Here is a 14278-nt window from a genome sequence, read left to right as displayed (position 1 = left end):
CACACACACACACTCTTCTCTGTCCCTGACATTTTCCAAGACAGTGAGTGTGAAGCAGACGAGGCGGACGGAGGAAGAGAAGAAACATTATCTTTTCTAAGCCACTTCTGTGCCATTATGCATTGATTTATCTTGTGCTCATTCACCATAGCAATTAGCCCCACTGACTTCTCTATCTGAACACCAGCTCAGATTGGTTGTGTTGCTGCCTGCAGGCGAGCAGCAGATCAAAAAGATCCCGGCTCTGTAATACATCAGCAGCAACATGGGACAGATCCAGGTGATATGTCTGGCTTCACTAGTTGATACACTCCACAGTAAGTATACACAGCCCTCAGGTCATCAGCTGACAGTATGTTTCTACAGTACACACTAGGCGAGGTCAGTTCAGTTCAAGAAGCTTTATCAGTGTGTTTGCTTTTGGGCTGTTTTTCCCAGAGAGCTTCTACCTTGTGTCCCACATTATATATACGTGTGTGTGTGTGCTGTTGTTGTTTCACTGTGTACATTTAGTGATGTATTGTGACTTTGACTTATACTGTATGGCGTTTCAATTTAATGGGAGATCAGTACATCTCAGCTGTTTTACATGTCTAACAGCTGAACAATCCCGGAGGCTGTGGCTCAGGAGGTAGAGTGGGTTGCTCACTAGTCAGATGATCTGTGGTTCGATAACCCGTCCCCGAGTGTCATTGAGCGAGACACTGAACTTTAAATTGCTCCTGAATTCCACACCATCGGTGCGTGCATGTGACGAGCAGGCGTTGGCGTGTATAAATGGGTGAATGTGATATGGAGTGTAAAAGTACCTTGAGTGGTCAGAAGACCTGACCAGAAAGGCGCTCTTTAAGTACAGTCCATTCATCATTTTACAATCTTCACCGCCCAATGTTAACACTTTAGGACACTGAAAGATTATTTAATTGTTCATCACACTTTTGGAGAAACTAAATGAACACATTTTCTGCCGGTTTTGCTTGTTTCTAATGAGATGTCAGTTGAACAATGGGCAGATCTACGAGCTTTCCTAGTACAAATCCACAGACTCTCAGTCAGCCAATCAGAAATGAAGAAGCTTCTTGGATGAGAGGCGAAATGTCCAGTTGCCCCAAACTTAACCTTTTTAAAGAAAGGTTACCTGGATGACTGGGAACCTTCACAGACAGCTATAAAGATACATTTAACTTTTGTTGTTTGTTTTTTTTTTTTGTTTTTTTTATTCATGAGTATTATCGAGAAATACCCAGGATCTGAAGCCAAGTCTCCAGGCACGGTGCATCTGCAAGTTGTTGCTCAAATGGACATAAATATGCATCTTTTTGGGTGTGTGTTGACAGAAGAAACCGGATTATGAGTTACAGAGCGTCAGAATTGGATCAAGCTTCATATAATTCTGACAAATGTAATCATCGCCTCGACAGCTGTGATCTCACAGTTTACCTTAGTCCTGACAAACATGTATTTGTGTGAATTTCCATCTGTTTCTGCTCCACTGTTGTCTTTCTACGAAAGTGAAGTCAAATCATTTCCAGGTTAAGAGACGGTTCATGTTTACACTGCGTGGCAGCAACAGTCATTTGCCGTGGCTGACATTTTGCAGCCTTTCTGCATATTCAGTCTAGATCTTTCTCTGTTTTGTTAAGTTTAGTGTTAGTTTGAGAAGTCAGGAAAACATGTCTTCATATTCCTCAAGGCTGCATATAATTTAAGTGTGCAAACACCCAACTGAAGCTGCTGCAGTTTCTCATCTTTAGATTAAAAAAAAAAAATTAAAGTTTGCCTAGTGGCTTCAAGAGTAATGTCACATTTTAACCTCTGCAGAATATCAAGTACAAGTTGGAAATATTCCCTGTTTACTGTGCAAACACAGAGCCAGGGCTGGATTAATTTTCTCCTCTTCTACCATGAACCATGCAGCAGATTCTTTGCGGCTGTTTTTTATTTTGTGTAGTTTGCCTTCTCTCACACACACACACAGACAAAGAACAAAAGTTGTCATTGTTTTACTTGTGATGTTTCGAGAAGTCTCAAACATGCCATCTCTCTGTTTGCAGCTCTCTGGTGGTTGTGAGTTGACAGTGGTCCTTCAGGACTTCACAGCAGGATGCAGCACAGAGATGTCTGTCAGCACCGGTAAGAGAAACTCATCTGTCCTGTACACACACTTTAATGTGGATCTGCCTGTTGACCATAGGCATTTTGGTTTCAGATGAAACCTGCTGAATTTGATTGTTGATTTCATTTCGGTTTAGTTGTTTTGGTTAAATTGGGCTGAAAGGAAATTTGCATGTTATAAGTTAAAGAGACTCTTACTTTGGAACAACAATACAACATTTTTACCTGTTCGCTCTGCTCTCCAGGCCAGACGGTGGAGCTGTTGGAGCGGCCGAGCGAGCGGCCCGGTTGGTGTCTGGTCCGAACCACCGACCGCAGCCCACCACAGGAGGGACTGGTTCCCAGCTCCACACTCTGCGTGTCCCACTCGCGTTCCAGCGTGGAAATGGACTGCTTCTTCGGCTCGGGGAAAGGTAGGAAGAACAAACCTGAAGTCCTGATGACCGGGTTTGACCTTCTCATTTCCCTGGTCTGAATGCAGAGTTTAATTTCTCTTTCTCAAAGCTATTGGATTGGCTCAGCTTTGCTCCCACAAGCAGAATGAAGATAAAGTGAATGATATGCACACAAAGAAACTCCACAGACACAATTTCACACATAAGACAGACACAGTTTGAACAACACACTGTTTTTAGCATAGATTTAGAACTCAGTGTAAGAAGTGACACTGCTCTACATCATTATACAGTATAGTTATGGAAGCCCATGAGTTCAGCTGACCCTCCTTGCAGGCAGTCAAATAAATATGCCCTCAGGTCACTTCAGCTAATCAGATCTGTATTGACCTCTATTGGTCAGATATGGACATTACAATATAGATGTAGGTGAAACCTGTACAACGCTCCTCAAACCAAACCAAATGTTAAGTAATCATGATATACGTATGTGTGATTTGAGGACGAGCGATGAAGCAGATGATCTTTATCATCTTCCAGATGGATTTAATAGACCATCCCTAAACAGGGTGTTTCCTCTGGCCACAATTTAGAACAAAGTTTTGGAAATGTTAGCGAAAAAAAACTGAAATGTTTTGCCTTTTGTTGTTTCTGGTACATTGCAAAACTTGTAGATCCCTCCAAGTGTTGTCCTGTTGGTGCGAGCACAAGATGCTGCTGCTGGGTATTTCACTGTCGACTACCGGCCAAGTCTGGGTTTGATTCAAACCAGAGCATCTCCGGCATAAAATGCCAGCTGCTCCGAAACAAGTCAATAAATTCCAAAAGGACACTGTCTCGTTCTTCATGGTTACCGTGGTTACTGGCGGACAGAACTAGAACATGACAGACATAGAAGAAACTACGTGACATGGGACAGTTGCTCTGGTTACTCCTTCAACTGCGGAGGTCACACAAGCACACACACAGACACAAACACACACACACACACACACAGATCAGAGTGTTTTGGTTCTGTCCTACAGGGGGCGACATGTAGCTGTGTGTCCCTGCACTTTTTTTTTTACTTCTTGTTGTTATTAGATTGTGCTCATGACAGTGAAGAGGATGCACAAAGATGAGCTGGTTTCATGGCAGTGAATTATAGGTTGTTGTTTTTTTGGGACACACACACACACACACACACACACACACACATACTCCCATCTTCTTATCATGGCTTTTTAAATGCCAAACTTTGAACACACCGACCATAAATTTAGACTTACACACACACAAATGCTGTTACTGTTTGTGTTCCTAATATAACTATCCTTCCTGCTGCCCACTTATAAGGACCAAAGGTTATAACCACCATGGAGGAGATTTGTGTGTGTGTGTGTGTGTGTGTGTGTGTGGGAGATTCATCACAAACACACACATAGTGTGAGATCAGCTGATTTGCCTGCCGCAGCCAGGGTGTGTTTTCTGCTCTTGGAAATGAAAATGGACGTTTTGTTTCTGTAGAGAGATGCAAATCAGACATCAGCAGCCGATATAGGGAAATAAACGCGCACACACACTGTACGTGCACTGTAGGTGGCTTCAGTGTAACAGTAAATTGACTTGTGTGGGATGTTATTTCCGTTCTAATTCAACATAGACATGACACATTTACAGTTATGATGATTAATTTACACTGTCTACTAACTAATAAGTCATCTGCGGTTTATGTTAACTTTAGTTATGATAAAATCTTATTTTTTGTAATTTATTGATGTGAGGTTTCCTGGAAGCCAACACAGTCATTTGTTGGTCCATCCACAGCGGCCGCCCACACAGAGGAATGCCGCTTGTCATGGCTTTTTCATGTGAACCGGTAGAGAGAATGGGTCAAGAATAGATGTCGTGTTATGGGCATGGAGTCAAAGGAGTTGTGGTGTGAAAGGAAATGGCTTCAGATGCAGCATCGATTAAAGGTTTCTGGTGATATTAGAGTCCGATCAAACAGAACAGATACTTTAGAGACACAGTGCAGCACTTCATCTTCATTTGTTTTACTTTTGGATCCAGCAGGCAGATCTAAGACTTTATGCCGCTGCGTCACACACAAAGTCATCCCGTTCTTCACCGAACATCTGCAAACATGTCACCAGACAAATAACAAAAAGCCTTGAACAGCCTCACAAATTTCAACTGATCCCAATGCAGACACTTGAACACCTCATTTATATTGGCTTCAAACCATAGTTGTTTGAAGGTGGGAATGCAAAAATTAGATTGCTTACTCAACAGTGAAGTGACCAGAGGCTGATGGGTATTTAATTAACTACTGCTCTGTCCGTTAATGAAAGAGTCAAACTGTTAATTAACCCTAAAGAGCTGCTTCTAATGAATTGACCTGGATATAAAGTTCTGCTGAGTTCTTTCAAGCTTCAAGCCATTCCCTTCACTCCGTCTGCCCTGTCTCCTGTGTGTGTCTGTGTGTCTCTATGTCTGTGTCTGTCTGTGTGTGTGTGTGTCTAGGTCAGTGTGTGTGTCTTGGGTCTTGTGACTGTTCCGTAAAGTAGGTCTCCTTGTCCTAAAACACTACGAAGACACTGAAAGAAAAGTTTACTCAACTGAAAAATGGAGTTTCGAAATCACTTAAACATTGAATGAGGAGCTCTAACTTTATCAGGACCTCCATGATTGTAGTCATAATAGATGCGACCGAGAGTCGCACTGTACTTTAGGTTGTCTTCGTTCTTGCCTTCTCGCTTGTCTTTAACCAAGTTAATCCTTTTTGCTATGAGTCTGTAGTCGCCGTGAAAAGAAATGAGGATCGTTATCTGCCGCTGTGTCAGGCTGTGTAGTCAGAGCTGCAGTACTTAAGTACTGTTTCCTGTATGTAGTAGAAGTACATGGTGTTTAAATTGGGACACTGCAGGGGGAACAGAGCTGCTGGAAAGCACTTTATCTAGGCTAAGTGCATGTGTGTTGTCTTACCTGCTGCTGCAGTGATCATCAAGGTGCACACACATGGGGCTGGGGGGAGTATTTTACAGTCCATTGCTCCTTCAGATGCTGAGCATTGGCCTGATTAAATAAACATGAATAGATATTTTCTTTTAGTAAGACAAGCAGCAAGATATGTTTTAAACACGAAACAACTAAAACGTCGCACTCGAATTAAACAACATTGGGCTAACAGAGATCTTCTGATGAGTAAACATGTTGAGTGTGTTTTGAGGAATAACTCATAATTCTGTCATTCCTGTGCCTGAACTGTGAAATATCTGTCACCTCTTGTGCACATAAAACTATAAACCTTGATAAACTGTTACATAGTGTGTCAATAGTGAACCAGTTTGTAGTTTAAAAGTTTTCCTTGAATGGTGCAGGGCAGAACAAACACCCCATGACATCCTGATTGTTCTTTTTTTTTTTTCATGCCAACATCTTACGGTATGAATCCAGAAAAAAAATAAAATAAATCATATCGCATGTCAAACTTTAACCAAAGCCAGTCGGATCTGGTTTGTCTGAACCACTTTGGCTCAGACACAAGTTCATAGCTTGAAGCCTTGCACGGTGGAATCTTGCGAGGTTAAGCACCGTCAGCAAAGGTTCTGCCATATTTGAAATAACAGAAAGAGGGCCGGTGCTGCAGAATGCTGTAAAGCTGTCTCTTCAACAGATAGACGAAGCAGTCAAAGTTACAAAGTAAAAGAGCTTCAGACACGCATTCACTGTGTCAATTCTCTCTGTGACACACACTCAGAGCCACACACACACACACTGTTGGAACCTGAGTCCCTGTTCTCACACAATGGGGATGTAGCCCTCCACAATAATTAACACTGACTTCTGTTCCAGAGAACTGAATGTGTATGGGAGGGAGGGAGGGAACTCAACCACTTTGTCTGAGAAAGAAAGACAACTATGTGTGTGTGTGTGTGTGTCTATGTCTGTGTTTGTGTGTGTGTTTAGGCTCCTCCTCCATCTCCTCCTTCTACTACCTCATTTGCTCTCTCTCCCTCTCTCTCTCTCTCTTTCTCTCTCTTTCTCTCCTCTCAGCAATGTGGACTTTTGGTGCACACACACTCTCCCAGTCAGTCCGGTAATGATAGTCGACTGGTTAGTGTTAGGCTCAGACAGCCAGAAAGAGGTGTGTCTGTCTAAGTGAGTGAGTGTGTGTATGTGTGTGTTTGTGGGAGAGAAAGAGAGAGGAGAGGTGCGAGTGTAGAATGTGTGTGTGAGCGAGGATGAAGCGAGGCCGGCGTTGCTGTGGATGGATCCTCGCCCGCTGCTGCTGCTGCTGCTACAATGGCACAGGTGGGACGAGATGTAGAGACATAAGACTGTGTGTGTGTGTGTGTGTGTGTGTGTGTGTGTGTGTGTGTGTGTGTGTGTGTGTGTGTGTGAAGCTCATGTGAAAGCAGGTGTTTATGAATGTGTGTGTTACTGCGAGTGTGTTTGTGTTACATGCTTTACAAGTTAGGAAGTTTTATTTCTGTATTCGAAGGTTCGAATGGCTGCCAGCACTTTTATACACAACTCAGCTGAGAGGTGTGTGCGAGACAGAGAGAAATCCCTATTCTTTTTGATCTACCTTTTTTTTTTTTGGCTGTCACTGGAAATTAATTTGAATTGAAAATGAACTGTGAAACGGGAAGTTATGTGACACACACAGCGAGGCGGGCGGCTAATGGGAGTGACACATAGATTGAGCAATCTGTTTTCCTGCAGTTCAGTCAGCCACTGCACTAGGCGTGCGTTTGTGTGTGTGTGTGTTTGTATGTGTGGGTGTGTAGCAGGTTGTGACATAGCCCAAATCAAAGGATTTATGCTTACTGCAAAGGAATCTTTGTCATTTTATGAATGTCCCAGTTCTAGACAGACACTGTGGTTTGTGCACGGTTTCATTCAGAGCTGTTTGGCTGGTTCATGACCATTTCTCTGTCTGAACATGTCTGTCACCATTTAACACTTAGAAATCTGATGGCAATGACTATTGACTGTAAAAGTAAGGAAATGCCATACAGTCATGTGTAGGTTTGGGGTATGGTCTTAAAATCACCATATGCACCATATTTCAGGATATTTCTGCAACGTTGATATTCTTGACCATATGACAAAATACTGAAAATGATTTTTGACTCAAATTGAACTTTTCTGATACTCAGCCGGGTGTCTCTGCCAAAATAAGACGTGCGCTTTTTGCCTATCTCTGTGGTTTGTTGTACATCTAAACTTGTTTTTTTTTTATTTAAACCACTTCCACACTGAAGCCGCCCCCAGTTTTTAGAACTAACTCCTCCACCGTGGATCCAGTAGCAATGTTACTTTGACTTTCTTATCATTTTATGATACTGATATTATCGTCTAATATACGATACGGAAAACTATCAAGAACAGTACTTCAGCAAAAGAGCTGTTCTGTGTCTGTCTTAAGGGGATCTCACAGTTTGGTTTAGTCTCGCTTTCACACGTGACACAAACAGCAGCTTTCTCACAGAAAACTGCAAAGCCCTGCGTTAGGAAATGACATGTACAAATCTAGCAAAATTTTCGCAAATCAAGGTTACAATCTAGAAGTGTCTTTAGGTAAGATGCTGTATTGCAACATTTTTTTACGTTGCGGCAAAGAAATCATAATTTATATTTGTATTTTGGTTAATTTCAAACAGCACAAACAAATAATTTGGTCATTTGTTTGTTGACTTACTACTTATTTTAGAAAAATGGTACATAGCTGAGTCGATATGAAAACCATTATGTACAGGAGGCTTAAGTCAGTTCACCAAATAACATGGAAATTTGTATGAAGTAATTTAGCAATTACCAATTCAGTTTGGTTTATATAGCACCAAATCATAACAGAATCTCATGAAACTTCCCATATACAGCAGATCTAGACCATACTCTTTGTAATATTATTTACTGAGACCCAACAATTCCCACCATGGCAAGCACTTGGTGACAGTGGCAAGGAACAATTTGGTGGTGCATGGCCATCTGCTGTGTCCGGTTGAGTTTACAACTGCTAGAAATGTCATTGCAATCAATTTTCTCAATATGCTTTACAGATTCATCATTTATCCCATCAGCCTGGTATGTCTTTCTTTTTGCGGAACAGTGGAAATTGTCAGTGATGAAATAAATAAGGTATGTCAGGTTTGCGTGGGATTTTAACGCACAACCCTCAGACCACCAGAGTCATGTGGATTATCTTGGAATGGCTTGTTCTGCTTTTATTCAAGTCACCTGACAGAAATTTCTTGTTGGAGGAACTTTAGATAGAAATTCAAAACACATTGAACTTTGATGGAAAGGAAGGCCACAGAGTGAAGTTGAATAGAGTGAAGAGAGCTCTTAGTTCAGGCCAACCCATCAATTGTACAAACTGTCAACCAATCAATGCACTGTAGTAGGCTGAATTTTTGAAGTGGTTTTATTGTGTTGACTATCACCCTGGCTTAACTCCAGTCTACACAACACTGTCAACTGTAGAGTTTTGAGTAAGCCAATAGCTGAAAATCAATGTACCTTTTAAGGGCACATGTATGTGCATTCCACTGTGGTTAGCTAAAGGTTAACTCAGCTTTGTGGACTTTGGTTTCAGAGCCACTGATCTTCATGTTAGAGACTGTACACATGTGATGAACAGTGGCAATATTTTCACATTCTCAAACTCAGATCAGTACCTCTGTGAAAACCTGCCCCCATAATGTCAGAGCATTTCCACATAACCAATCCTATGTAAAGCAAATTGTATTAAGGTTACAACATCATTTCAGCATCAAAGCTCAACTGGTAGGACTTGTTTCTATAATGCTCGACGCCCATCTGTATGCATATGAACTGAAGGAGCGAGAGAAGCATTCTGTCTATTTGATATGAGGAAGGAGAGAGCCATTTGTTGTTGTTGTTGATGATGATGACGATGCGCACATAGAAGCACTTCCTTACTCACACAGTGGCAGAGTGATTAACTGGGGTGTAAAGGGATCTTGCGTCCCATCCATTACCCATGAAGATGGGCAGGAAACTGCTCTGACCCTGAAGCACACACACACACACACACTGATTGCAGATATAATGGACAGAGAGACAGCATTAGCTAAGTCTTCACTCCACTGCTTCATCAACTGTGATTCAGTGTGTTCAGTCTGCAGCTCAGACTCTCATACTTCTTATTTAACAGTGGCAGCACTGGCAGCAGTGAAGTGAGATGACCGTTTAGATTTTTTTCCAAAAGCTAGACTTCATTTTGAGTTTTAATTTTCTATAAAGAGGTTTGTAGGTAACTTTTATTAAATATCCACGACAAGTGTTGTGCACCTGAAATAAGAGAGGTGAAGATAGGGTCGATGACCGAGCAGTGACGGCACAAACCCAGCTGCCATACCCTGGAATATACTCAACTACATGTTACGACACACAAACTCATGGTAAATAATTCCCCTAAGGTAGTGACCTGGCAGTAAGGGAAGGATAGCCCTTTCTGCCTTCTCTTAGCTTCAGTTCAACTTTCTATTTCTACGTTTGTCAGAAATCAGTTAACTGTAACATCTTTCAATTCCAGTTTAGAGGAGCAGTGAGCAATGTCTCCAAGTTCCCATGAAGGGGAACTAACTGACTGTCACAAAGTATCTGTTCTGACCTCAAGGATTCCTCCTGAAAGAGTTGTCTCTTCACTTTAAAGATATGCTAAAAAAAAATATGACCTGATCATGATGTGAACTGCCATTACATCAGTCACAATAACAACAGCTAACTATATTAGGTTATTAAATGTTTTGTTAAAGAGCCAGACTTTGTCTAAATATGGCCCTGTCACCTGTTAGCTGCTGGATATGACTGGAAATGATTCTGGTGTTGCTTTTAGGACAAAGTGCAGGTTGATAGTGTGTGTCAGAAAGAAAGAAACAAATCAATTACACAGACAAAGACTGTAAAGACAAGAAAGATACTGAAGTGTTCTCCAGTCAGAGCTAAAACATGTCTTTATGGATATGTGTGTGTGTGTGTGTGTGTGTTACATTGCCATGCAGCAGGATCTTATGCAACCTATTTGTATTATTCTGTAATCTCACAGTGCTGCTGAAGACTTAATTAAAGCTAATTTAATCTGTTTGGATGCTCTGGATGCATCGGAAGCAGAAACCATTGTGATTTCATCTAAATAGTTTTGCGACAGGTCACATACGAGAAGTATGCGATACACGAGAGACACAATAAAAGTGAGGTATGAAGGGAATGTCATCTTGCCACATTGCTGTCTTTTTCCTGTCATTAGCAAAAAAAAGTACGAAGGACGGAGAACAGAGGTAGTTATTATCCACCACAGTCCTCCCTCAGCAGGAAACACATGTTATTAATCATTAAAAAATAACCAGATAAAAATCACTTTGAAACAATTAAAAGAGAAAACAAAGTTTGGGCTGAACAGCTTCATCCTAATCCTGAGTCCCACATGTGGCATGACCAGCAGAGTTGGATGCTGACACTGGAACAGCTGGTGGCTTTATTCCCTGTCTTACTTGGCGCTTGTGGCAGAAACACAGCAGCTACTTCAAAAAGCTTCTGCCATACAAGACAAAACACAAAGACAGGTACTCAAAGAAGAGTCCTTATCTGTGTGTGTGTGTGTGTGTGTGTGTGTGTGTGTTGAGTTTAGTCAGTCTGAGTTTTAATACTCTCTTGTCAATACGACCATTCATGGACAAAATGTGTGTGTGTGTGTGTGGTGTAATTACAGAGTGAAACCAAGTGTGTGAGAGCACGAGAGAAAGGGAGCGACACAAAAAGTCTGTTCTGTCGCATTTAGTCTGCTGGTTTAGTATCTACTGACTGGACGTCAGATGTGTGTGTGCCCGCGTGTGTGCATGTGTGTGATTAAAGATAGTGAGTGATGGGGATTTTAACAGTAGACGGTCTGTCTTTCTGTCAGCTGCAGAACAAAAGCTTCCTTGTTTGGTCTCACCTGACTTTGGCCGTCAGTGTGACTCTGCTGTAGTCTAGTACATACTATTCAGTCCTAACCCAGAGTACTAACGCCGCGTACTGCCCCCCCCCCTCCTAACTATCATTTTTTAAATGAACATTAGACCTCAGTTGACTAGTGAGAACCACTGTCAAATTTTAAACCTTTTTACGGCCTCTTAAATAACCTTGTCTGTCTGGTGCCATGCAGTAGAAAGAAAGTTGTTGTTGTGTAAAGGGGAATCCAGGCTGTCACACTATGTCAGAAAATTGCTACCAGGAACGCATACAGTGGAGGCTGAAATCCAAACCTGGGAGTACAGTTGAAGAATGACAGTCTAGCATTATATTTCATGTAGAATGACATTGCCAAGGACAACTCCCGTCACAAAGACATACAGAGACTCTGCCTTATGTGAGATCATGAGCGTGACCATGGACTGTCTGGACTTTCAGGGGATGACGAGATCGTCTAGTTTCCTTGTTGACAACCGAAGACAAAACATAATGGTATATGTGTCGCCCGTTGTGTACAAATCATATATACTACAACAGAATGCTGTACATGGTTCAACGCTTGTGTATTGTTGATCACCAAGACCAGGGCCGTAGTAGAATATTTCCTGGAAACTTGACGTGCATTCGAAAACCAACTTCCCTGTATCCGCCTGGCTCTTAAACTTGCGGCAAACTGTGAAATACATAGTTGGAGTGTTCCCCACATCCTCCAGCACAACCTGACTAAACTCTGTTTTCAGGACAACTGAAATGTTCTTTTGACATTCAGCTCATGAGCCTGCCTCCTGTCAATGGTGCAACTCTCAAAGTAGATGTTTCACTCCTTACCTACTTCCATCATAAATTCTTAAATAACTAATTATTTTTTATTACTTGCCTGATCTACTAGCCCGATGTGGAACTTTATTTGCCCTGGGCATTGTGGCAAAATCACAACAACATCACGGCTGGGAAGCATCTGCTGAGGAAGGCTACAAGATGTGGCTGAAAGCTTTTTGTCATGTTGTTGGTTCCTAGGCCAAGTATGAATGTTTTTGAGCTCAGTGTTGCGGTGTGGTCTTGGTTGTAGTGGTGAGTGGTCAGCTGACAGCAGCACATTGTTGTTCTGCGCCATCACTTTTCTCTGAAGGAGAGTGGAGGTTAAAGGAATGAGAGTCTTATCAGTCAGCTGTGTGTTTGTGCATGCACTTGAGTCCTTGATGATGTTTCTGTGGTTAACCAGCCGTCAAGGACACTAAGTGGGTGTAGTTCCGCTAAAAGCGCACACACACACAAGCAGGTGAACTGATGACCTATGACATCTCTTAAGAACACATGACTGGTTTTGCTCGGTAGCACTTCAGGGAGTAACACTGGAACGCTGAGACAAAGTGACGTCAGGGAGAGAGGAAAGTACAGCGGAGAATCAGGGGAAGTCATCGCGGGTCAGTGCAGTTATCGATTACTATTTACATAACTCATACTCATAACTCATCTGCTGACTTAGCTAACAGAACTTGTGGCTCCTCATACAAACGCACTTGATTAACATCATGTAAATGACCTTGGGTACCTTGACCTGATGGACCTGGATATCAGCCTGTTTCCTGGTTTACTGTTCTGTTATAATAGAGACAGTACCACTAAGTTACTCATTAATACTGCAGCAGTATGATCTATTAACAAATGTTAACAAATTAACAAACACATGTTCTGTGGAGATTATCAGCACAATTGCAAATAATATAACATGTTAAACAATGTTGCCCAAATGCTATGTCATGCTCAAATAAAAGGGCCTCTCTTCAACAGTCATCTCATTTCTATCTGACTGTTTTAGTTCAGTATCAGATGAAAACAGGCGTTCTTGGAAATGAACAGTTTATCTTGCTGACTCGTGTTTCCAGTAGCTGTATGGGTTTATTGAAAACTGCATTGAGATTGTGTGGCTTTAAAGTTTCCATTTGCAAGGTGATGTCATTTTTCTAAAATGAAAGTATATTTGTAGTTATTTTCATTTGTAGGTTGAATGAGTTGGTGTCAAATACTGGCTGTTGTGTGTTGTTTTTTATGGTTTAGTCCAGTTGTTTATCCAATTATACGATGCAATTATTTGTAATGAATATATATTGTTAGTATTTTTATGTTTTGGTCGGTGTTACGACCATATTAAGGGGTATGAAAGGAAGTAACATAAAAACCAGATTTTAAAGGGTATGAAACAAAAGTATTTTATTAAATGAAAGTTTTTAGATTGTTTTAACAAAAGGAGGTGAGGCAAAAGGGAACTAAGGGCGAGCAAGTGCTGATAAACGAACAAACAAATATAAACAGAGCCTATGTTATCTTACTAGAAAACCAAAACGAGAAAGAAAACCTCACTAACTAAGTCTATCTCTAGATAACAAAAACACATCAAAATCAGCACTCTTAATCTAATGGGGCTAACAGAAATAGTCTAAGAGTAATTAGTAGATATAAACTAACTAAACCCTGCCCAGTCCCAACAAACCAAACACAAAACCTCCAGTTACGAAATACGAACAAACGAGTATCATCAGATACGTCACATTACAACCAAACGAGTATCATTTAGATACATACGAACGAGGCAAGCTCATAAACACAACAACGAGTGAAGTCGCCACGATGCTCGGGCGGCTGTGGTTTAAATGCCCGGTGATGCTGCTGCGGGGGCGCTGTCATTGGCGGTGTGGGAATGGTGCCGCACCAATCCTGGCCCTGTACAGCTGCGACCATGTTGTCCCCGCCTCCATCAGTTTGGGGCCAACCAGGGACCGGCAACCGCACACCTGCATTTA

The 14278-nt window shown here is 41.7% G+C and overlaps 1 protein-coding gene across 2 annotated transcripts in view; it reads left to right on the top strand.

Annotated features, from left to right (window-relative positions):
• kalrna (kalirin RhoGEF kinase a) overlaps positions 1-14278 on the top strand; it is a 121863-nt gene that overhangs the window by 83331 nt on the left and 24254 nt on the right. For both annotated transcript variants that reach the window (XM_027290819.1, XM_019277068.2), the window contains exons 39-40: positions 2055-2133; positions 2361-2528. In XM_027290819.1, the coding sequence (XP_027146620.1) occupies positions 2055-2133; positions 2361-2528 (247 nt within the window). The remainder of the gene's footprint in view (positions 1-2054; positions 2134-2360; positions 2529-14278) is intronic.

Source organism: Larimichthys crocea, chromosome XVIII, assembly GCF_000972845.2.
Source record: "Larimichthys crocea isolate SSNF chromosome XVIII, L_crocea_2.0, whole genome shotgun sequence".
NCBI lineage: Eukaryota > Metazoa > Chordata > Actinopteri > Sciaenidae > Larimichthys > Larimichthys crocea.
This window is presented reverse-complemented; position numbering and strand designations above follow the sequence as displayed.